Source organism: Phalacrocorax aristotelis, chromosome 2, assembly GCF_949628215.1.
Source record: "Phalacrocorax aristotelis chromosome 2, bGulAri2.1, whole genome shotgun sequence".
NCBI lineage: Eukaryota > Metazoa > Chordata > Aves > Suliformes > Phalacrocoracidae > Phalacrocorax > Phalacrocorax aristotelis.
This window is the reverse complement of record NC_134277.1, coordinates 130,799,815-130,824,685: the sequence shown is the minus strand read 5'-3', so window position 1 is coordinate 130,824,685 and position 24,871 is coordinate 130,799,815. Positions and strand designations below refer to the sequence as shown.

General features: G+C 38.9%; 1 protein-coding gene across 1 annotated transcript in view; it reads right to left on the bottom strand.

Moving 5' to 3' along the window:
* Positions 1-24,871, bottom strand: part of C2H8orf34 (chromosome 2 C8orf34 homolog) — a 170,821-nt gene that overhangs the window by 123,974 nt on the left and 21,976 nt on the right. The window contains exons 2-4 of the mRNA XM_075085198.1: positions 13,788-13,935; positions 12,710-12,841; positions 1,159-1,287 (exon numbers count right to left, since the gene is read on the bottom strand). Of these exons, the coding sequence (XP_074941299.1) occupies positions 1,159-1,287; positions 12,710-12,841; positions 13,788-13,935 (409 nt within the window). The remainder of the gene's footprint in view (positions 1-1,158; positions 1,288-12,709; positions 12,842-13,787; positions 13,936-24,871) is intronic.

Here is a 24,871-nt window from a genome sequence, read left to right as displayed (position 1 = left end):
GACCCTCACTGGAGGTTGTTTAGCTCCTTAGGGGCAGATAGACTAATTTACTAGAAACGTATTTGCAAAGAGCCCTGTAACTATACTACTATAATTCACATAAATATGAAAATTGCTCAGAATATAATTGTGGTGATCAGCCTAAAACATTTAGGAGAGAGGGAATTTGGGCAAACTAGTTTTGAGTATTTGACACAATTTGGAAAAATGCTGAATCTCAAAATTATCCACAAAACAGATCTTCCGTTCTTCATTCAGCTCTGTTTCTGAGCTCACCATCTGCAATTCCTCCAGTGAATCAAGAAGTGCCATGGATAAAATTTAATGAGAGGAAAAAGAAAATATTTCTCATGCAAATGTTTCCCAGACCACACCATACTTAGTTTTCATGTACCATGGCAGACAGTACTTTTCTTACTTTGATAATCGCTAGTAGTGTTTGCTCCCACCAACGTACTTCAGAATTCTCTTCTACAGGAAACAAAACAAAAATTCCTATTCCTCATCATATCCAGTAATTCTCAGAGCTACTCCTTACATAAGCATGATATTTTTAAACAGTGCTCCTGTTTAACTATGTCTTTTAAGGGATAATACTTAGGGTTTGTTATTAACTAATTGGCTACCATGCTTTTGAGTATTTATTTGAGATGCTTTACAATATTTACTTGAATTGCTTTTGAAAACTGGAATTAATTAATTGGGGTCAAGGATACAAAACACCTAATTATTTTTCAATGACAGATCTAATCTCCATCAGTGAGGTTAAGGTTTCAACAAAGGTTAATCCAATCTAACTGCCACCACCCAAAGGAGCAGCCTTACTGTTGCATGTTCCCACCACTTTCCTTAAACCAGCCTCTTGTGTTGATCTCCTTATGAACTAATTCAGCTCACTAAACTAGCAGAAAACCATGTAACAAAAAAAAAAAAAAAACCAAAAAAAAAAAAAAGAGACGTTCAGGGGAAGTAGTTTCAGTCAGCAGGAATGCTGCTAAATTATCTTAGACTTTCTGTGAACCTCATCAACAGGAATGTAACTGTTGATGTCAATGAACTTGGTCTTCACTGACTAGAAGACCACCTTCTTGATATATACCTCCAAATTACAATTCAGGCTGCATGATTACATCAAAAAACTAAAATCAATCAACTTACTGCGAGACAGATTCTCAAGGGCTTTTCCAAGTTTTTTGCTCTCTTGAAGAATATGATTTAGTTCATCAAAATCATGGTTCTCCGGTTTTGTCCTCCAATCCCATTTAGGATGCTCTATTGACCTTGGCACTAAATATACACAGATATATAGATGAAGTTTAGACTTGGTAGTTCAGACTGCTACAGTAGAAAAAAAAGCTGCACAATGAGTTTATAAGCTCAAGTACCTTGAGTGGAAATTATTTAACTATTTTAACAGCTGGAAATATTTTCTTTGATCAATGTGAAGTAAAAAGGAAAACATCTACGAATAAATGCATACTTATGATGTTTCTTGTGACTAAATTCATTGGTAAACAGGATTAATATTAACAATTAAAATAATAAAAATAATGCAAGAACAGAAAAATGTAATAAAAATATTGCATATGAAGGTAATTCATTTACATCAAAATAGAATTGTGAGTCCTAGGGGCCAATAAAGAAAAATGTCAAAATGAAAATGAGTAACTGGTACTTTTGGCTTCACTACTTATTTTATCAAAAAGGAAAAAAGAAATATTTTAATTAAGGTTTTAAAACAACATGTATATACTTTTTTAAAAAAAATCATAAAGTGTAGATAACAGAGTTCATAAAAACAGTGAAACAAAATATGTCCCTATTGTTCATGCTGTACAGCCTATAAACTTTATTCCAATACTTAAATAAACTTGTTTTTTGGGATGCACAGTCCTGAGCTTACAGTCATTATCAATTACCAGAAGCTTTGACTTAATTTTAAAATAACAGCTTCTCAACTGCTGAGCTAACTTTACCTACAATGGCAGGGAAGAAAAGAAAGAGTTTCTGAGATATGTAGGACCCACAATGAACAGAGCTGCATTGACGAATGTGAACATTTTGAACAATTTGTAGAAATGAGAACAAGAACGATGCTGTCTCTGGAACTGCAGTTTAACACGTTCTTTTTGCCGGTGTTCTTAACTAAGCGATCTGCTGCCTTTACCACCAAACGCAATTGTTGGGTTGTCTCCAAACACAGTATTGCCGTGCTGAGAACTACACATGCTGGTGTGAAGATGATGATGCCTAGTCCACATTCCCAGCAGAAAGAACCAGTTGCATTTACCAATGGCTGGCAACTACTCACTTAAAATTAACTTCAAAAAAGAAGTCTATAATGACCAATATATCCTGACCAGTTTTGAAATTTGTATTTATTATTTCAACAGCTGACAACTAATTTATGCTTACAAACTTCATTTTCATTACAAGCTAAGAAGGAAACTAGCAGACTCCTACAGATAGTGCAAAAAAAGTGATATCTTGTGATCATTTGGAATTTCAGAGTGCTTTCATGATGGAATGGGGAAATTATTCTCTGACTTCGAGTTCTGGTATCTATCACAAAATGTGTTAAATAACTGTTGCTATAGAAATTTGCCTTATTGCTGACTGCCCTCTGTGTGAATATAGAATCTGCTCCACTGTGGATCAACTCCACAGGGGAAAGCTGAAGTTAAGTCAATAGCCACCTTTTCCAGGTAAAGAAATGGGACAATGGTATGTTTAAGTCCTCCCCTCACAAAGAAAGTCATTCCATCTCCCGTAGACATAAACCAAGCCGTCTTCAAACCGGACATCTATACAGAGTCTGACAACCCAGACTATATTCTGATCTGTAACACTCACTCAGGAACCTGAATAAGTATTAGGGAAATTAATACATTAGACAGAAGTTACAGACATTCTCAAAGACAGAAGACAAAGGAGACATTAAAAAGGGCCTACAGAGATAAGAGTAGCAGGAAAGAGACACGGGAAGCCTCAATGAGGACAACAGAGGGGCAAGCTGGAGTGTCGGAGTCCGGTTCTGCTTTGTGTTCAAGAGAGAAAAGTCATGTATTTGCTTCTGAGGACAATGGAAATAAGCTATGATGGTTCTTAGTGAATAGATACAGGTCTTAAGGCATTAGGGTATGACTAGCCTCTACTCAGATGGACAGCTTGTAATTTTTGTAGATACTTTTAAATGCCAATCATTTAACTTATAATTCCCTAGTTTAGGAATCGCTACGTTCATTAAAGGTTATCTAAATTTTTGTGTGACCAAAAATTGCCTCCATTCATAGACCCTAGCACAATTAACTTAAATAGGACAACTTCAATATTTCTCATCCTTTTTCTTATTTACAGAAAACAAAATGTTCCATTTAGTATTTTTTCTAAACTTTTACTAACTGTAAATATAAAGAATCAGTAAACTAGAAAAGAAATCTTATAATGAGGTCTCTCTATTTTTGTTCACCTTTGTTTTATTTTGAAATCACATGCTGTTTTACTGCCTGCTATTTCAGCCACCTCAATTCTCCCTTCAGCGTACCAACACTGTGTTCTACAGCATCACTCACTCTAGCCTGCTAGTGGTTTGACAGACTTTTCTTTCCATGTTTATACTGAACTCACTACACCACAGAAATCTCACAGTATCACCATAATACAAACGGGCAATATATTAATATAGTAAAACCATGTACAAAGATGGCAAAACCTTAGAAATTTTCTGCAACCTGGAAGCTCAACAAGCTGGAATTTGGTATAATGCCAATTTGAAACAAACCACATTTTTCAAAATACCAAAGGACATAATTTTTGAGAAACCATATGATCTTGAAATAAAATTTGTCACGGGACAGAAGCTGACTGAAACAAATATAAGTTCTACTCAACAGCTGTGGAGTTTCCAGGATCAACAGCTGCCAAGTATATGGACCAACCTGCATCAAGAAAATGAGAGTATCAAGACTCTGTCCTTGGAAAGACGGGAAACTTGCTAAAGAGACAATGGTCTTGTCCCTAGTTTCAGAGAAATGTCCCACAAACACAGGAAGCTTGGACTGCATCTCACTAGATAGAGAGTGCAAAACCAGTCAAAAACATGGTGGAAATTTGCTCTGCATGCTGGTGTATTACAGTCTGTGTTTCAGTGAACCATTTTGTGCTTCAGTGAAAATGTACCAAAACAGATGTTGCTGTCATGGAATATTTCTGAGTTTCAATATAATTCGTTTCAACAATGAGTTTGGCTCATTCTATTGAACCAAAACTGAGGGGAAAGTTAAGCAGAGTTAGAACTGATTGAAACTTCTATTACTCCTACAGAAGACACAGTTGTTCTTGCCTACCTACTCTTCCAACTTAATGAATAGTTACAACAACTAAAATCTACTTCATTATATCATGTGTCATGTGTGTCTCCCTTCAGGGTTCATTTTCTGCTTGCTTACAAATATTTTAAAACTATAAACTTGTATCTTCCCAACTACAGGATCAACAAGCACTGGTTATTTTCAAATGAACGGCTTTGTGTGAAGCATGCAAAACTGTATAAAGACCATATGACCCTTCCTTGAGATCTTTTGGAACATATGATATTCTGTACGTATGAAGCTCATCATATAACACTTCCATGCATGTCACTACACCCTTAGAAGAATCCTTTCATAATATACTGACTTTCCTCTTTCCTTTACTCACTCTTTCCTCAAAATCATTATATCAGTAATTTTAAATCCCTCATCACATAACCTGCCTCAACCTCATCTCTGTTATTTGAGAAATGTATGTAACACTTTCTCTTGAAATTATTTTCCTATGATACAGAAGATTTATTACATATGCACAATAGTATTTGCATAGAAATATTTAGGTTTATATGGAGCTGAGATCTCCATATCTCATGTTAGAAGACTGCAAAGACATGCTTTCCAATATTTTTGATTTTCTGGTGGCACCCCCCTCCCCAGCAAATGCACATCAGAATCATTCACAGATGTGTTATGAATTCTGTCACAAATCAGCAGACCTTTATTTTCTACTGGGTGATGGTACAAGATCAGTACTATTTTTATCTACATATAAATACATGTCTTTTTGAGACATGATTTGCAGACAGAATCAGACCAGTTGCTCATTAAAACCCACATTTCATTAATACATTGTATGACCATCTTACATGTCAAAGAACAAAAATGTGTTATTACTGAACATAAAATTGCTCATGTATTTAAAACTCTCAATAGCATTCCAATTAGAGTTCTTTCATAATACAGCCAAACTGGTTTACACAGTATCTGGATATTAAAAAGGCTAAGAGGATGATGGCTTAGAGTCCTAGACTGACATGGGCAATTACAAATACACAACATTGTAATTGTAAATGAGATATGGTGAGAATGGCAAATTGAAGCAGAGTGAAAGTCAGATCTGTGATCTGATTTAAAACGGAGGTGGTGAAGAGATCAACCTACTTTGCTTCCCAGCTAGCTACTTTTAGGCAAGAACTCTGTTTCACAAACTATTTAGAAACTTCCAAATTTGTTGTTCTTCAAATACAGAATGTGATCATCTAAACATTTCATTAGATATATTTACACGCACACACACACTAGGAGCCCTAGCTTCAAGCCTCCTCTTTGCCAGACAACAGCAGAATCTTCTGCTTAATTATGTTTCTGCAAACACCAAACAGGTGGTCAGATCCCTTTGATACCAGGGCTTCTTGTTGGTGTGTTTGTTTCAGGTGTGACTGAGGTCATAACAGGCAGGAGGAGGGACTGGAGGAATCTTTTCAGTAAAAAAGATGAATGCATAAGGAAGAGATATCTGTGCAGGAATAACATGCACAATGCAGTCAACATCAGCTCTGCTGAAGGCAAAAATATTTTCTAATTAAATAAATCAATTCTCCTGATGTTTCCAAAGATTCCTATGAAACGACAATTCTCAGTTCTGAATAAACTTTGAAGTTCAGGATCATTTGAAGAAGACAGCCGTAAGACAGCAGCTCTGCAACAGAACATATTACAGTTTAAGGACTCCATTAAATCTTAGGTTCATTTAGGTAGTTTTGGGGGGCTTTTTAGATTGTTGGGCATGGGGGGCTGTTTATTTGTTTTAAAGATTTACTCTCAGATTTTTGTTTAGGTCTCAGCAGGCCCAAAACATTCTGTTTCTCAGAGGAGTCCTTACTACATCTTTGGAAAAAAATGTACAGTGACACCTGAAACTGTTTTGAGGTACAAGCTGAAGGCACAAAATAAATGGAATATGCTGTGCACATCTGGACAGAATAACAAAAGTCTTCTGAACATGCTTGCTTTCTGCTGATCTGAGTGGTTGAAGGGGCATACGGTACCCACTGAATTTGGCACAAATCCAGGGATAAAAAAAGTCAAAAATACACCAGTATTAATTCGGTTGTTGGTAGAAAATATGAGAAGAAAGATACGGCAAAAAGGCACATAGCCTCTGTGACAGCAGTTCAAAAAAAACGTAGTTCAAATACACAAGGTATTTTCCAAAAGTTGCAGAGACAAATATTTTCAGGGGTAAGTCAGTTATGAAAATAATAGGAGGAATCACGATTTAAAATAGTGGTATGGACAAGAAAATAGGTAAGGCCATAAACGGAGAAGCATGGAATCAGAGGATAATTAGGCTGGAAAGGACCTCTGAGAGTCTTCTAGTCCGACCTGCTGCTTGAAACTGGTCCATTGAAGGCACGCTGCTCAGACTACACAGTTAAGTTTTGAGTATCTCTCAGTATGGAGATTCTACACCCTCTCTGTAAAAAGTGTTCCAGTGTTTGACCACCCTTACAGTATAATTTTCATTGCCTCTTATCCTTTCAGTACACACCTTCAAGAAGAAACTGGCTATGTCTTCTCTACCACCCTCCAGTGTATAGTTGATGGTGACAATAAAATCTCCCCTCAGCTTTCATTTCTTCAGGATGAAAACCCAACCTCCTTGAGCTTTTCCTTGTCCATCACATGCTCTAGACCTCTCATCACCTTGGTTGACCTCCACTGGACTTGCTCCGATACACCATTGCCTGTACTGCCGTACTCCAGATGCCATCTCAATAGTATGAAATAAACACTTCTGGCTATACTCTTGCTAATGCAGCCTAGTATGCAGCTCACCTTCAGTGCTGCAAGAGCACACAGCCACAGCTGGCTCATATTCAAGTTCTTATCCATTAGCCCACCAGGACTTTTTCTGCAAAGCTACTTTCTAGCCATTCAGACCCCATTTTATACTATTGCTCAGGGTTATTCCATCCGAGATCCAGGATTTTGCATTTGCCTGTGTTGAACTTCTGTGCTGGTTTTGGCAGCACCCAGGAGCTGGCAGTGGAGGCAGTGGGGCTGGCGGCGTGGCTGGCCACGCTCTGCCGGGCCCTGTGGTGGCAGAAGGCCGAGGGAGACGAGGCGGGCTGGGCCCAGGTGCGGGAGAAGGCAGAGGCGGTGCAGCGGGAGGTCATGTAGCCCCCAGGATTACGAAGCAAATATCTCTTCCTCCCTCGTCTCTGCTGTGGAGGAACTATCCCGAGAGGTCCAGCAACTCAAAGAAGATATGTCCTACTCCTCACCTCTACAAGCTAGTGTCTCAGCTGTCAGGAATAAGCGTCCTTTTGTTCAAAGGAGAGGATACACACCACGGGCCACCCTATGGTTCTACCTGCATGACCACAGAGAGGACATGATGAGGTGGGATGGCAAGCCTACCTCGACCCTAGAGGCACGAGTACATGAACTGCAAGGAAGAACAATCACTCAGGGAGGTTCTTCCAGGAAAGCTGCTGCTCCAGTTTCCAGTGAGCAGTTCTCCAGACAGGAGTAGAAGTGCTGATTTTATTTCTGAGCTTAATAGAGAGGCTCTTGATTCACATTTACAGGAAGCAAGTTGCAAATGCCATAATCAGGCCTAGAGGGGCCCTGCCTCCAGCCAGGTGGAAGAAAGGGATAACCGGGCTTACTGGACTGTGTGGATCCGATGGCCCGGCACATCTGACCCACAGGAGTATAAAGCTTTAGTGGACACTAGTGCACAGTGCACCTTAATGTCATCAAACTATATAGGGGCAGAACCCATCAGCATTGCTGGAGTGACAGGGGGATCCCAGTTGCTAACTGCATTGGAGGCCGAAGTGAGCCTAACCGGGAATGAGTGGCAAAAACACCCCATCGTGACTAGCCCAGAAGCTCCGTGCATCCTTGGCATAGACTACCTCAGGAAAGCATATTTCAAGGACCCAAAAGGGTACAGGTGGGCTTTTGGTGTAGGTGCCTTGGAGACGGAGGAAATTAAACAGCTGTCTACCTTGCCTGGCCTCTCGAACGACCCTTCTGTTGTGGGGTTGCTGAGGGTCAAAGAACAACAGGTGCCAATCACCACCACAACAGTGCACCGGTGGCAATATCGCACCAAGATTCCCTGATTCCCATCCATGAGCTCATTCACTGACTGGAGAGCCAGGGGGTGATCAGCAAGACTCACTCACCCTTTAACAGTCCCATATGGCCAGTGCGGAAGTCTATTGGAGAGTGGAGGCTAACAGTAGACTATCATGGCCTGAATGAAGTCACTCCAACACTGAGTCCTGCTATGCCAGACATGCTAGAACTTCAATACAAACTAGAGTCAAAGGCAGCCAAGTGGTATGCCACAACTGATATCGCTGATGCATTCTTCTCAATCCCTCTGGCAGCAGAGTGCAGGCCACAGTTTGCTTTCACATGGAGGGGCGTCCAGTACACCTGGAATCAACTGTCCCAGGGGTGGAAACACAGCCCTACCATTTGTCATGGACTGATCCATAATGCATTGGAACAAGGAGAAGCTCCGGAACACCTACAATACATTGATGACATCATCATGTGGGGCACCACAGCAGAATAAGTTTTTGAGAAAGGAAAGAAAATAGTCCAAATCCTCCTGAAAGCTGGTTTTGCCATAAAACAAAGTAAGGTCAAGGGACCCACACAAGAGATCCAGTTCTTAGGAATCAAATGGCAAGATGGACATCATCAGATCCCAATGGATGTGATCAACAAAACAGCAGCCATGTCTCCACCAACTAGCAAAAAGGAAACACAAGCTTTTTTAGGTGTTGTGTGTTTTTGGAGAATGCATATTCCAAATTACAGTCTGATCGTAAGCCCTCTCTGTCACGTGACCCAGAAGAAAAATTATTTCAAATGGGGCCTTGAGCAACGACAAGCCTTTAAACAGATTAAACAAGAAACAGCTCATGCACTAGGCCTTGGGCCAGTCCGGGCAGGACAAGATGTAAAAAATGTGCTCTACACCGCAGCTGGGGAGAACGGCCCTACCTGGAGCCTTTGGCAGAAAGCACCAGGGGAGACCCGAGGTCAACCCCTAGGGTTTTGGAGTCGGGGATACAGAGGGCCCGAATCCCGCTGTACTCCAGCTGAAGACGAGATATTGGCAGCATATGAAGGGGTTCGAGCTGCTTCAGAAGTGGTTGGTACTGAAGTACAGCTGCTCCTGGCACCCCGACTGCTGGTGCTGGGCTGGACATTCAAAGGAAAGGTCCCCTCTGCACATCATGCAACTGATGCTACATGGAGTAAATGGGTTGCACTGATCACCCAACGGGCTCAGATAGGAAACCCCAGTTGCCCAGGAATATTCGAAGTGATCATGGACTGGCCATAAGGCAAAGATTTTGGATTATCACCAGAGGAGGTGGTGACATACACTGAAGAAGCCCCATGTTGGGTGCCAAGAGACTGTTGTGGTTTAGCTGGCAACTCAGCCCCACACAGCCACTTGCTCACTCCCCCACCAGCGGGATGGGGCAGAGAATCAGAAGGGTAAAGCTTATGAGTTGAGATAAGAACAGTTTAATAATTAAAATAAAACAATAACAACAGCAGCAGCAACAATAATGCAATGGAAAGGAAAACAATGAGAGGTGTGAACCCCGGGGCGGGTAGAAGGGGAAATGAACAAACAAAACCAACAGCACGTGACACGGCCACTCACCACCAGCCAACCCGACACCGCCAGCCCCCACGCTGCAACTGTCCCCCTGTGCACCAACTGCCCCATTAATATACTGGTCATGGTGTCACATGGTATGGAATGAACGCCCCATTGGCCAGTCGGGGTCAGCTGACTTGGCTGTGGCCCCACCCCTCCCAGCCTCTTGCCCACATGGCAGAGCACAGGAAGCTGGAAAGGTCCCTGACTACTACAGGTGCTACAGTGACGAGAATTAACTCTTTCTCTGCCAAAACCAGCACAACTTCTTGAGGTTCCTCCCAGCCTATTCCTCAATCCTGCTGAGGTCCCTCTGAATAGCAGCCCTGATACCCAGAATACCAACCACTTCTCCCCATCTGGTCTCACCTGCAAACCTGCTAAGAGGGCATTCTACTTCTAGTGATAGGCTTTTCAGCTCAACTTTGCACTGCCAGTCACAGACCCTTGAACCCAACAGTTGAGCCAACTTTCCACATACCTTGTTGTCCACCTATCCAGTCCATATCTCACCAATCGAGCTATAAGGGTACCATGGGAGACTGACAAAGGTTTTTTAAAGTCAAGGTATTAAACATCCAGTGCTCGCTCTTTGTTTACAGGGCCAGTTATTTCATCTAAAGGAGCAATCGGGCTGATCTGATCAGGCATGTGTGACCTTATAAATCCATGCTTGCTGTTCCCAAACACATTTTTTCCCTTCTTGTGGCTGGGAACACCTTACCAGAAAATTTGCTCAATAATCTTCCCAGAGGAGTGAGGTTAGGCTGATCAGTTTGTAGTCCCCAAAGTCTCTTTCTTGCCCTTCCTCAAAATTGATGTGATGTTTGCCTTTTTCTAGTTACCAGGAACCTCTCACAATCATCGTGATCTTTCAGTGATGATAGAAGGGCCTTACAATGACATTAGTCTCTTCTCTCAGCATGCTCAGAATGAATCTCATATAGTGTCATGTATTTATGTATCTCCAATTGCCTTAAGCACACCCTAATTCTATCTTCCTCTGTTGCGGGTAAAGCTGCACTCCCACAAACTCTGCTGCTAGACTTAGGGACTTGGGTAGCTTGAGAGCAACCCTTATCTGTTGAAGAGCATTATTAGATGCCCTTCAGTCCACAAGGACAGATCTTTAAGTCCAGTCAAATTATGGATGTGTAAATTATTTCTTTGCTTGACATGTGACCTGGTAGTTTAGAGTGCCCAGCCTCCTCTTGTCCCTCTTCTGGGACAACCTAAGGACCAACAAGCATGAAACTTGTAGCTGGCACACAAATGGAGTGACATGATGTCACACCCCTACCTGGGATAAAGACTGAGAACTTGAGATCTTTAGGAGATGGCATCGAAGTTACTTGATATGTATCACAGAGTCTGAAGTGCAAGCACTGGGAAGGAGGAGAAGGAACACATATGATGACAGGAACAGCTCACAACACCACTGTTTCTAACAGTGTACCTCCATAAATTGCTGTTATCCAGCAAAGACTGTTAGTCACTCATAATCTGAGTCTAATCTATGACCACTTCTCTGAATATCCCTGTTTACTCATGAAAGTGAATTAAAATCCACATTGTACTTTTGGACCGACTTAAAAATTCATGCACCCATAGAGAAGTACAGTGGAACCGATGATCAAAATTGAGTCTTTTAGAAGCAGGAAATGTACTTCACGAAGAAGAAACAGAGAGTCATGCTCCATTTCCAGAAAAAAATAATCTATAAATCTTGCTAAGACAATACAGTCCTGAAAAAAGCTGTGCTATGGGACACAGCTACCTGTACAGCTATTTTTTACTTGTTACAGTTACTTATACACATACAAGACTGTTAGCAACCCAAAACCCCAGCATCTCTATTGCATAAATCTATCATGATTTACTTTACCTATTGCTGTGCTATATTTTGATCTACTGAGGCCACTGGGAGATTTTTCTTTGACTCCACTGAAGTCTAGACTTCCCCACCTTGCTTTTAGAGGAAAGATGGCAAGCCTTCTATTGCAGCGTACTATATATCTCTGTTCTCATCTGGTCCACCTAATCACACTCTGAGTTATTAAACAGATTTGGCTATTGCAAAAATTTCAAAAAGCCACAATGGTCAACAGAGGAAAATATAATTTTGCAACTTACTTTGGAGAATAAATCTTGTATACACACCTGTGTCTGTGTACCCATCCATATATATATATAGAGCAGATATACTTATTTGTGTAAAAGACCCATTAAAAACCAAGCTTAAATATTAAATTTCTTCAATAACCAACAAGCAGGAGGTACTATATTTCATTAAGACTTGCTGCCTGTATTTTTACTACTTCTATTTTACAGGTCACTGACAATACTCTCTTCAGTCACTCTATTTCTATTCTGTCTTTTCTTTCAGTGTACATCTAGATCCCTTCAGCAACTCTCAGAGCAGTACACCTCTTTTGGTGACACTGCCCCGTATCTCAAACACTATCTGTTTGTAAGTCATAGTCTTGCATTGCCTCACCCTCTGAAAAAAATGTTAGGACCAATATCAACAGAACACATTTTACGCACACAGAATGGCAATGCAAACTAAAACATCAAATCATAATCGGTATCTGAATATAAAATTATGCCTTCTATTTCAATCCTAATTCAACAGAAAAACATAGTATGGATTTGGAAGTATGCAGAAATTAATAGTGCAGTGAAGCTTTCTTACATGACTTGGACTCCGGTGACGGTGGAGAAATGTTGGACACGGCAAGGTCGCTCTTTGACTTTTTAGGCTTTTTTGCATTTACCTGCCAAGGTTTATCATAACTTCTAAAATCTCTCCTTGTTCCTTTATTTTCTGTTAAAAGAATCAAATCAGGCAATTATAACATTTGTAGGGTCATTTTTCAAAAACTTAATAAACAATTAATCAAGAAAAAGCAAGACCTATCAGTCCAAACCAAAGTCAGCTCTTTTTGTTCTCCTGTTTCTGATTTAAGCTAAATTTCATATATATCTTCCACTTCCTAAATATAAAAATTTAGAAATTTATTCATACATTTTTCATTAAAAACATAACATCTTATTGTTTTGTTATGAAAAAGTTCTTAACCTCTATTTATTCTTTTACATGTTTGATTGCCTATGCTTAAAACTTTACATTTGATATAAATAAAAATTGAATTTCAGGCAACTATCATTTTGACTATCAGCAACTATTTGAGAACCATTATAGCGTGAATGAGATCAGTCCACTTTTAAGTACAAAACCAATACTCTAATAGTAGCTTGTACCAGAATATCAAAGCTAAAATTTCTACTTTATAATCAGAGCAGATATTATTTCATAGGGTTTTTTTAAATGCTTCTGAAGATCTGCAATCATAAATTATCCACAATGGAGTTCATGAAGTAGTAACAGCACCTTCTCATTAAGTGTTGGAACAATGGATTGTTAAAAACTGTGTATTATTAAAGAAAATACCTCAATAGAGGCTACTCTAAGGCATAAATACACCACGGGAGAAAACAGTAAAACGAAGCAAAAAGAAAGGGAAAGCAAAGAGGACAACAGGGGAATCAAGAGACCTTTATATGCACCTTCTTTCTCGTTGAGACTGTGATAGTTTCCACCCTGTAACTCTAACCCACACTCACACGATATGTACACAGGCTGAGCTGATAGCCAACAATATATATTAAATTCAGTATCTACTGGACAAGGTACACGTGCATCCAGGAAATCATGAATGAAAGTCTGGGATTATACTGGAGACTAGCGCTTTCCAGCCTACACAACATACCTGATGTTTCACTCTCTGCCCAAAGGGCAGCAGAGCCAGACAACGTTCTCTGAAGCTGACTGCGGTTCCCCTGTTTGGACTGAAGATGGTCAATTAGAAATGGGATTGGCTGGTCAGGTGTCTCTGTTATCAGCTTGGTCATCAACTCCTTTAGAAAATTAAAACAAAACAAAAAATTAGTGGGATATTGCACCTAAACTAATCTTGTACTTACCAAAAGTAAAGGAGCATTCGAAAACAAAAAGCCTCTTTTCAACTTTGAAGAAAACAGCTGGAAATGCCCATCTCCTCAAAGTACTGCTAGCTAGCCCTATGACGTGTTCACATCGGAAGTGCTCTTAAGCCTATACAGTCATTTATCCACTGGCACTGGAATTTATGCTAAACAACCCAAACCCCACCCCACCAGCCCCCTGAACCTTCTCAAATTTGCCCAGAACAATCTGAATACTGTTCATTTAACCATTCAGAACAAGCACCTTTCCAGAGCAGCGAGTAGCCCTTCTCTGACCCAGATATCCACGTTTCTTCTCATTGGAAATTGGTGTATAAGGGAGGCTGGTGCATTTTTGATCTCACCCAGACATGGAACAATGATCTGGTTAGAATATGCATTCATATCTGGGAACTCCAAGGTCTGATCAAATAGGCAGATATTTTTAAAAGCAAAATATTAGTGTATAGACATGAGCAAGTATTTTATTACACTGTTGCAGACATGGATACAAACTCAGTGCCAGCAGGAAACCGCCTCCTGTGCCATGCATTGATACTATCTAATTGCTGTTACACACCCTGGCCTTGCAGGGCTGCAGAAAAAGAAGCACTCTCCCTATTGTCACTGAGGTTCTTCCTGGCTTCCTACTGATAAAACACAGGCTAGGAAACCAGAAAGAAGCTGTGGCTCTGTGCTGGGCATGTGCCCTGAGAAGTAGTCAACGACGAACGTGGGAGGTGACACTGAAATCCACATAGTTCCACAGGATATCTGTGACTGCCGCCGCAAAACGAAAAATCTCCATGGAAGTAAAAAATTACCAGAATGTACAACAAAATCAGGAAAAAAACTGGCTAAGTTATTAAGAGCATTTATTCTCTCTTCATCTATCCCCAAGCATAAATCTTACCATAACTTCCACACACTTAAGTCTATCTCTGCTTCATCTTTTGCACACATGTTCATTTAATGAATAATTCTTTAAATACCAGTAGTTACTTGGTACTACCATCAGTTAGTTGTATTGGAAGAAGATACTTAAGAGGGAGTATACCAAATAACAGCGAACATGAGTAACAGCATGCAGGATTTTTAAGATGCAGCAAATTATCTTTGTCCACTCCAAGACTTTACATGCTTTTTATTCAAGTAGTGGTATAAACAAGGAGGTACAAATGGAAAGCTTTTTTCTGTCTCATTTTCATTTCAGAAAGAGAAAATTAACTTCAGAAAACAAAAAGGAGAAAACATGCCCAACCTCACGTCTTGTGAATACATCATCATACATGACATGATTTTTGAGAATTATCTACAGGGAACAAAAAAATAGTGTCTTTGGTTTGAAATGAAACTCCACCAAGTTTTAATTAAAAACTGAAATTAAGCTACTCTACTAATTTTAGAAAAGGTAAAGCTATGGGGTGTAACTACATCTACACTGTCTCTCACCAAGGTATAAGAAACCCTTTGATATACATCATAGGAAAAAAAAAAAAAAATCCAGAAATTGGAGTAATTCATATTTTGGTTGCTTGGCAACACTCTAACAGCAAACCTTTCTTTTTTTCCCCTGCCAAATGCAGAATTAGTGACAAGTGGAAAGATGTAATCTTGTGCTTGTAATGGACCACAATAGCAGTAGGAATTCCGCTGCAGAGGATCCTATTACCAAAGGAAAAGTGTCAATCTGTAATAGCTGACTTGTAATTTAAATCATTTCTCTGAATCATGGTTTGAAAATTATTTTTTCTGTCTTAGATTAATAAAAACAAGATGATGAGAACTGAGATACATGCATTAATACTATTAATTTTTTTAAGACATGCATGGGTGAAAATCTATTAATAATACATTATAAAATTAATATATCATTAACAAAGATTATACAGAAATGAAAAATTTTTAAATGCCTACATGTCAATGTAGGACAAATGCTATTTGACTGTTGCCATCACTGACTTGCTTGTCATAGAAGAAATGGTCTTTAAGTAACAGAAACAGATAATAAAACTGAGCATAGGATTCTTTACCTTATTCTGAGACACAGCAATGAAACTAAAGAACATAATTGCACAAAGTACCAAAAAAAAAGTGCTATTCTGAGGAAATGCAAAATTAGCTCCTATTCAAAAGGACTGCTTTTTTAGCTACTGTTAACATATTGATAATAAGACCTGAGTGATATAGAGATCTGTGCTGTCCCAGGACATAATCAGTTCTATTCTGTGACAGCAATTAGAAAAGTTAAAAGAACTACAGATATAAGCTACATTTATCTATCTGGAATAACAGATGAGTTGTACCAATCCTGTACACCTAAAGCAAAAAAAGAACCAAAAAAAACCCCCACAACATTGCTGGAAATCTTATAAACAGAAAATAGAATGCAGTTCCAAAAAAATACTACTACTTTGTGCAATAAGCCTCAAACTGATTTGCCTCAAGCACTTTCAGAGATGTTATTAAAAGTAAATACAACTTTAAGTCAACACAAGTGTGACTCAGCTTATGAAGCCTGCCATTTAAGAAACACATAGCTCTTTAGTATGAGCATTCTGGTGCAAAATAGGAGCGAAGCAGCTTTTAGAGATTCACTTCTCAAGCTGCTCCAAGCAAGGTGCGAAAGTGGCCTCCAACTTACTGCAGCAGGGTTCCTGAACTCTGCAGAATTTGCAAAGAACACCTCCCCACCAACCAGTGATAACAATAGCTGTGATAATAGCTTCAGACACATGCTCTGTGTAAATCCATATTCACATGCAGGAGGTGTTATCTCCTCCCATACCCTCCTGCCACACACACTGTCAGAGATCCCAGAAGTAGGATCACAACTCCATGATCCTCAGTGCCTTTGCTCTCCTACCAACTTCTGCCACCCAGTCCATCAGGGACGCAACTCCATCCCCTCAGCTCCTAACCCATTCTTCAAACTTATGCTCCCTTTGTCATCCCCAGCAAGTTGGCAATTACAAGGAAATAATGTTATCTGCCTGTGTTTGGTTGCTCGGTATCACCACAGGGTGGAGGGGTGAGATGGGGAAGAGAAACAAAACAAAACAAAACCCTCAACAAAAAAAGCAAAAAACTTCACACAGGTAGTTACTGTACTTAGTGAGCACTCGGGTCTCGTTTTAAGTAAAAAGATGTACTTCACTGAAGGTGAAAAGACATCACGAATTAGGAATGCCTATTAGGGGTGTTCATAATTTAGCACCATTCCCTAGTAAGAGAAACTATTTAAACTTCTGCTGAAACTAACCAAAATTTACTCGATGCTCTCATCTGTTGCTCAGATGAGATCTTAATAGACAGCAGGAACAACATACTACATGGTACTCTAAATACACTCTTACAAGTTTGAAATGGTTCAAAAAAAGATGACAAAAGTGAAGGTATTAAATAAGAAAAACCAAAGTGTACAACAAGCTGCAAAAATAAAATTCCTTTTTGGTTAGCAGCAGTCTGTTCTGACTCACAATGTGCTAAGTAGGCAAGGTTTCACAAGAAAAAGGAAAAAAGACCAACTAGTCTCAATGAAGCCGCCTCTGCGTTAACAGCAGAATAAAAATGGCACAAGAACATTGAAACAGATTCATTTATTGATGAAAAATTCAACAGATAAGTTTCAACTATGCATGAAAACAGAAATGCAAGACATTTATGTGTCTCTTAAAGTTATTAACTATACTTTTTGCCTTTCTAGCTCAGATTTCTATGTTTTCTACTTGTTCCCTATTTTACTTAATTCAAATAAGGAAAATGAAAAAATTTGTCTACCTTTATAACATGTTCTTCTGTGCACAGTATGCCTTATAAAAACAAATAAAAAGCCACGGAGGATTGGGTCTCCATGCTGCCAGATGAACTGTTAACTACCCATAATTTCTCTCCTCCTATCTTCTTTCCACTACTATGACTTTCTTTCACTCTATGTGCTTTTGGTTTTTCTATCAGTAGGACCCCCTCAGTCTCTCACTCCCAGCTGTGTAACAAGGAAAGAAGCCTGTTCAGATGTCAGTAGCTATTAATTCCCTGTGCACCCACAAGGGACACTGCAGCACAGAAAAGGTGTGAAAGGGAGCTTCCGTTACTACAGACCAGAGCACTAGGGTGAATATATTCGTTTCTGCTGCTTCCCCACTGCTGCCCCAAATTAGGTTCTGCCATGACCAGAATGAGAGAGAACAGGCAGAAAGGTGATAAAAGCTCCAGAAAAACTGGCAGTTAACTTCAAGGGTTTTACCTTGCACTGTGCAAACCAGAAACAAAACCAGTTATTTGTATATTATTTTGTACTGGTATCTTTATATGCTTTTTCATTCACTAGTTTTATTAAACTATGTAAAATAGACTGTTTTAAAAGAAACTTGCAAAAGTTGATCTGTGGATATTTCCAAGAGAGATTCACGCACATATTGATAAGGCTGCAAGAGATCTTGAAAAAAACAGGTCTAAACTAGCAACTTAATATATTAATTCTTTATAACAAGAATAATCTTTCACTATTGTGTTATCCTAAGGTCCTCTATTAGTTATTTAATGCAGGCTCGAATTTTAATTTCCCTGTGCCTGTCCATGCGTTTAATACAAATGAAACAGTCTTCACAGTCTATTAATCATAGGCCCAATTACAAGAAAGCTCTAATTAGCTATGTCTAAACATACCTATCAGGTTATTAAGTTAATTAAGAGACATCCTATCTTGCCCTGTAATTGATAACAGTAACTACACAACAATCACAGATTTTGTTTTTAACTATATAGACTTCTACAGACTATGGAAGAGTGTGCACAGATTTTGGCTGTATTACGCTCTCATTTCATGGTTTACATTAGATGTTTAAAGTAGGTAGAGTGAATTGCCCTCGGAAGATGTCTGTCTCCCTCTCCTGGCCAAAGAACAAGTCTAGGTGGCTCAGCTTGAACTACAAGGTTTTGATGGGGTTCGGTTCAAAATTAAGACAATACAGCAGTCTTCACACCGATGCCAATGGTGATCTCATCAATGAAGAAGTAAAGGAGCCTAGAGAGCTCTCAGGTGACTAGCCAGTGTATGTCCACTTAGAATAAGAACAATGGCTCTCCAGGCTCCACTGACTGTACTGGTTATATATCCATTGACAACAATGAAGCTTAGACACTTAGAAGACAGGCAGACATATAAATTTACGCTTGCTTGTCACTTCATACAGGCTGTAAGTGAACAAAGAAGATACAAAAACTGAGTGAAAACCTGTGAAAGGAAAGTAAGTTTAATAATCTTTTTGTGATTGACATTTTTTTCTTTGGAATCCCTTTCTGATTTCTGCAGTAATAAAGCAAGGAAATAAAAAAATAATTAAAAGTATATTTCAACATTATTCTTACTGGCTAAAATAAAAGTTTGCAATTCTTAAATGAGAGCAGGAAAGTGAACATCACTGCTTCCACCACAAAATATTTTCTACAGAAATGAAGGAAAAATACCATCATACCAAGCTTCAATACATTTTAAGCATTCATGAAATTATCATCACGTTTCCCTATGAAATAAATCATTCAACACAAAGCAAATCTCCACATAAACACAATTCACATGTCTGCACCATGCTAGTCATTTCAAACTAACCAAGACAGAAAAATAGTTGAGAGCAAACCTCTATAGGATTACTCAGCTTGGTTGTGAAAATATTCAGACTTTTACCTGGAACTGACAAAAAATTTTTCAATCAACTCTTTCTTCATTCAAAGCCTCAACACTACTCATTCCCACCATGTCAGCTAGCTGTGCAGCTAAACTTAATGTCACAAAACTGCAGCACATCACATGGCACAAACCCCACAAAGAAATTACTTTGGACATACAACTAAAAACAAAGGACAAAGCTGATCAGGTGGTCCTGCTATTATGGTGCAAACAAAATTCCCCTAAAGGTGAAACTGGTAGGGAAATCTACAATATTGGTTTAGTGGCACAGGTAACATTTTCAGATTCAGACTTTTACCATTCAAAGCCTCAAACTGTTTTTTTCACATCTTGAATCACATTGATAATTCTTTGATATACAAAATTGGTATACTTTTGGATCATACAATGAGAATAATGAGGAGTCTGAAAGCAAACATCACTGAATAGGTAACAGCCCTCCTTAAATGTTCATTCATTAAATACCTGTACCAATTCAGTAACAGAAGATCAATTCTGGGGACTATGTTACTAACCATATATTTAGGAAGAATCTGGAGAGCAGAAAAGAAACAACATGTTCTTTCCACTACAAACCCTTTGCAAACCATATAATCAGTTCCCTGAGTTGGATGAACTAGCCCTGTCTGATATAAATCCAACTCATGTATGTATAGTTGATAAAATATGCATCATTGATCTTACTCAGTGATCCAGAAACAAAAGCTTCTTGCATAGATGAGGTCTGGTGGACAACTCTGAAGTTTCACGGAGTAAGCTCATGACAGTTTATCAAACTCCACCATGCACACCATAACGTGCAATATCTATCAACCTCTTGACGTATTTTCCCACTTATGTATCCTTTGAGGGTTTTCTTCTTATTATCTTATTCTTGGTATTTCAAATATCATTGACTCAAATGTATTATACCACTTCTGAGTTCACAAAATAGCTTCAAACACCTTTCGTCTTTGGCTTTATTATTGAAAGACTTCCTTTCGGCCCTTCAATCACTTTAGACAAGAATGCTGTCAAAAGGGAGGTCACCGGTACTAGGTTACTCCAAAACATTAACTACTTCTCAGTAAAAGAACAAAAGGTCAGAGACATGCTCTTAGATACACCAAGCATGTCAACAGATATCACATTGTCTTTCACGGTTTTCAAATCACAAAGATTTTCTGTGATAAGCTTACACATCTTTCATCAGTCCTGTATCTCTCCATAACAATCTCACGCTTGTGGAATTATGTCTGCCATATCATTATCTGAACTCAGCAAGGATTTATCAAACAAGGGTAGTTTGTGTTACAGCAGAAACACTGTAAGGTTTCCCCGAAGTGTAATTCAGAAATCTTCCTGAGTTTCCACCCACTCTATCAGCCAGTGGAAATTCTACCCTGAAGGCAAAGCACTTCAGAGTTCAACCAAGAGAAAATGAAAACTACTGGTTTTTAGAAAGGTCTGTAGGATTTTCATGGAAAGGAATACTCATAGACAAAGGCTAGGAGAGACTGTTACAACCGGGACTGATTTCCTTAAATTACAGCCATAAAACAACACTGACTGCACATCACTGCCTTTCCTAAAACCTAACTCAGAGCTGATCTTTCTCTGATCAGCTGAAGCAATCTTATTCCAATTTCAAGGTCTAAGGTGAAGCCACTTGTTCCTCTGTGTTCAATGATTCATTACTGTAACCGTAAAAAAAATTGCATCATATTTCCACTTTAAACTTTGCTGACTTAGCTTCCACCTATCTGGAACAAACTTTTTTCCAAGGGAGGGTGATACTAGGAACTAAAGCAGCAGGTATTCTTTGGCTACCTCTGGTGGGTTGACCCCAGCCAGCTGCTAAGCACCCACCAGCTGCTCACGCACTCCCAACCCCAATGGGATGGGGGAGAGAATATGAAGAGAAAAACCAAGAAAACCTCATGGGTCAAGATAAAGACAGTTTAATAAGTAAAGGGAAGAGGGGAAAAAAATACCCACAACAAAACCAGAATCATGTAATGCCAAGGCAATCACTTACCACTTCCCACTGCCCAGCCAGTCCCTAAGCAACAGCTACTTCAGAAAATTTATCCCTCAGCTTTTATTGCTGAGCATGACATTATATGGTAAGGAATATCTCTTTGCTCAGTTGGGGCAGCTGTCCCAGCTGTGTCCCCTCACAGCCTCCTGCCCACCCCCAGCCTACTCACTGGTGGGCAGAGTGAGGAACAAAGAAGGCCTTGACCCTATGCAAGCACTGCTCAGCAATAGCTAGAAGACTGGTATGTTATCAACACTGTTTTAGTCACAAATCTGAAACACAGCACCACATGGGCTGCTATGAAGAAAATCAACTCCACCCCAGCCAGATCCAACACAGTACCACTATGGTAACGTTTATTAAGTGTTTATGATTAGTGATCAGAAAAAGAAGGCTGTACATGAGAAAAACAATTGGTATATATTAAGGGATTGACTAAGCAAAGGACTTAAGCTTAGGGGTTTTTTTTATGCATGAGAGGTAAATAATTATAAAGCCAGGTGCATGCTTAAAATGCCTTGATGAATTAGATCACTGCTCTGTGACTGAAGAATTGCAAGTATTTCCTTCCTTCCAGGAGCCTACCCAAAAAAACATTAGGTCTATTTTAGAATGTAACCATGCAAATATGCTTTGAAGGTTGATGGAAATCTTTTCAATTGCATCCCATGGAAAACTTGGACAATACACATTTACAAAATGTGTACAGCAACCAACCGCTTTTTATGCTGCTTTTTATTCTTTACCCCGCCCTGCTGGATCACTTATCCCAGTAAAGCTAAAAAATGTAAATACATCTTTCCAAATTAGATCACACATCAAATATACTACTGATATATTAGCACAAGAAAAACTTATCAGGAATATATGTTGCATATTCATCACTTCTCATGCTTTCTTCTAGGCCCTATTCTCACAATTTGAGGGAATTAAACTGGCTGATTTGTGACTTCTTAAATAAAGTTACTATGCAAGACAATTATATACTTTTTTGTTTACCAATTACAGTCACATTATAATATCTAAAAGCACAATACCAGAAGTATGACATTGATAGATTTGGTCTAGGAATTAAGAGTCCAAATTTTTTACTACTTAAAATCCCAGAATTCAACACAGTTACTCTTAATTTTTCTGGCAGAAGACAGAAGGACCTAAGTCTGGAGTTGGGCATCAAGTAATGATTAAGTGTAAAGCTAATGAAAGTCCCTATCATAAGCACGGTGCACACCCATTGCCTGAAAAAGTGTTAAAACCAGCAAAGAACTTCTAGTTTAGGTCAGCTGCCAAAGCACTGCTGAGAGCGCACGCAATTGGAAGAAAAAAGTCAACTTCCAAAAAAGCCTAGGGCTCAGCCACACCCCAAATAAGTTCATAGCATTAAGTAAAGACTATTTTCTAATACCAAGAGTTTCAGCACAGCTCAATTTCACAATATCAAACATTACTATTACTGAAAGTATGAGGCTAATTCAGAAAATGGTCAATGAAACATTTCAAAACAATCTGAACTAGGTAATTTAAAAACAGGGCTTAAATATAGTAGTTTAAATTCCTTATAGGAATAGGGCTTCTGCTCTCATACAGAAAAAATACACATGGGGGCAAAACATACATAGCTGGAAATACTGAATATATTCAGTATTTTTAATAGGTATCAATGTAAAAAAGAGTGAAAAAGATTTTCCTGTATTTTGCATATATTCAAGAGAATGCATTCATTATCATTGTAATGACTGGACAACTGAGGTAAATGGTAATTCATATACTCATTAATATATTCATAATATGCAGTCCAAACTCTATCTAAAACATAAAAGCATTAATTTCTACTCTTTTAAAAAAATATTTGCTGTAAAATTACATTAACATAAAAATGATATTACAGGCTGAGATGTATTTTAGAAGTTAGAAATGCATGTAGTCCGTGCATTTTCCCAGTAAGTCAAGTTTATATCATTTACATGTAACAAAGTATCTCTTCATATACACGAAATATTGACATTCAGAATGAACAATCTACATTTCCTCCACTTCATATTTAATCCTCTTAAAAGCCTGTCAAAACTTTGCTAGCTGCATAACAAAAAATGGTAGTGAGTAGTCACATTAGAAGCCCCGATATTTTTCTCAGACAACGTCCTCTGTGGACAGCAGTATTAGAATGAAGAAAAAATTACAATATGACATCTACATGTCAACAGTTAACATTCAAAAAATTTGTTTAAAATCAGTTTTCCTACAAGCCCTTTTAGGTTTTTTTACATTTCTATTTTAAAAGCCACTAACTGTACGCCAAACCATGGCTCTGAGGCAGAACAGAGTCAGGAGCACAGCTCTTCCAAACAGTGACTTCCTGAAGAAGTTAATGCAAGCCATTTAACAATGCGTACCACTGGAGACATTTCCCACTGGGAACAGTTCAGCAGCCACCCACACAGCAGGAAAGCACACTCAGGACTCTTGGGTGAGCTGTGGACACACGTTTCCAAATCCTTGATCCTTCACTCAACTTGGTCATGCAGCTTTGCCTACTCATTGGTTTCAGCATAGCAGGTACACTATCAGCCACCTCATTTATCCACAGGATAATTTACCAGCAGGCATGAGGAAGACTTCTGAGGCTGATCTCACACATGAACAAAGGAGTCAACAAAACAACAGAAAACCAAATCAGCAATAAAATACCTATCATAAAGATATTAACATAAACACAAATATTTGGATGTGCAAGTAAAAAACCTGAACTCCAGGGTCACAGACTTACTCTTTAAATCATTGAATCTTGCCAGACACCTCTCATAGGGGGGTGGGTGTGGATTTATACAGAGATTTCCAGTACTTAACTAATCTGCAGTTCTAGAAAAAGAAATTCTAGTTTTATTAGAATGTCCACAGTACAAACCTCAGCACACCATTTCAGACCTTCTGGGCCATTTTGAGGCTGTCACCTGGTTCAGGCTTTGGACTGGAGATCATATCCTATCACCTGCACAGTGCTTCTTAGGTGATCGCTTTACTATACAAACAGTTTTGAAACTACCCTTTGGACTAAGATGCTAGAATCATACACTGGCCACAAATTTAGAATTAGAAATAATGTTTTTTACACTTACATATCTACTTTCTTTAATGAAGACCCTTAAATAAATTTACTTCTG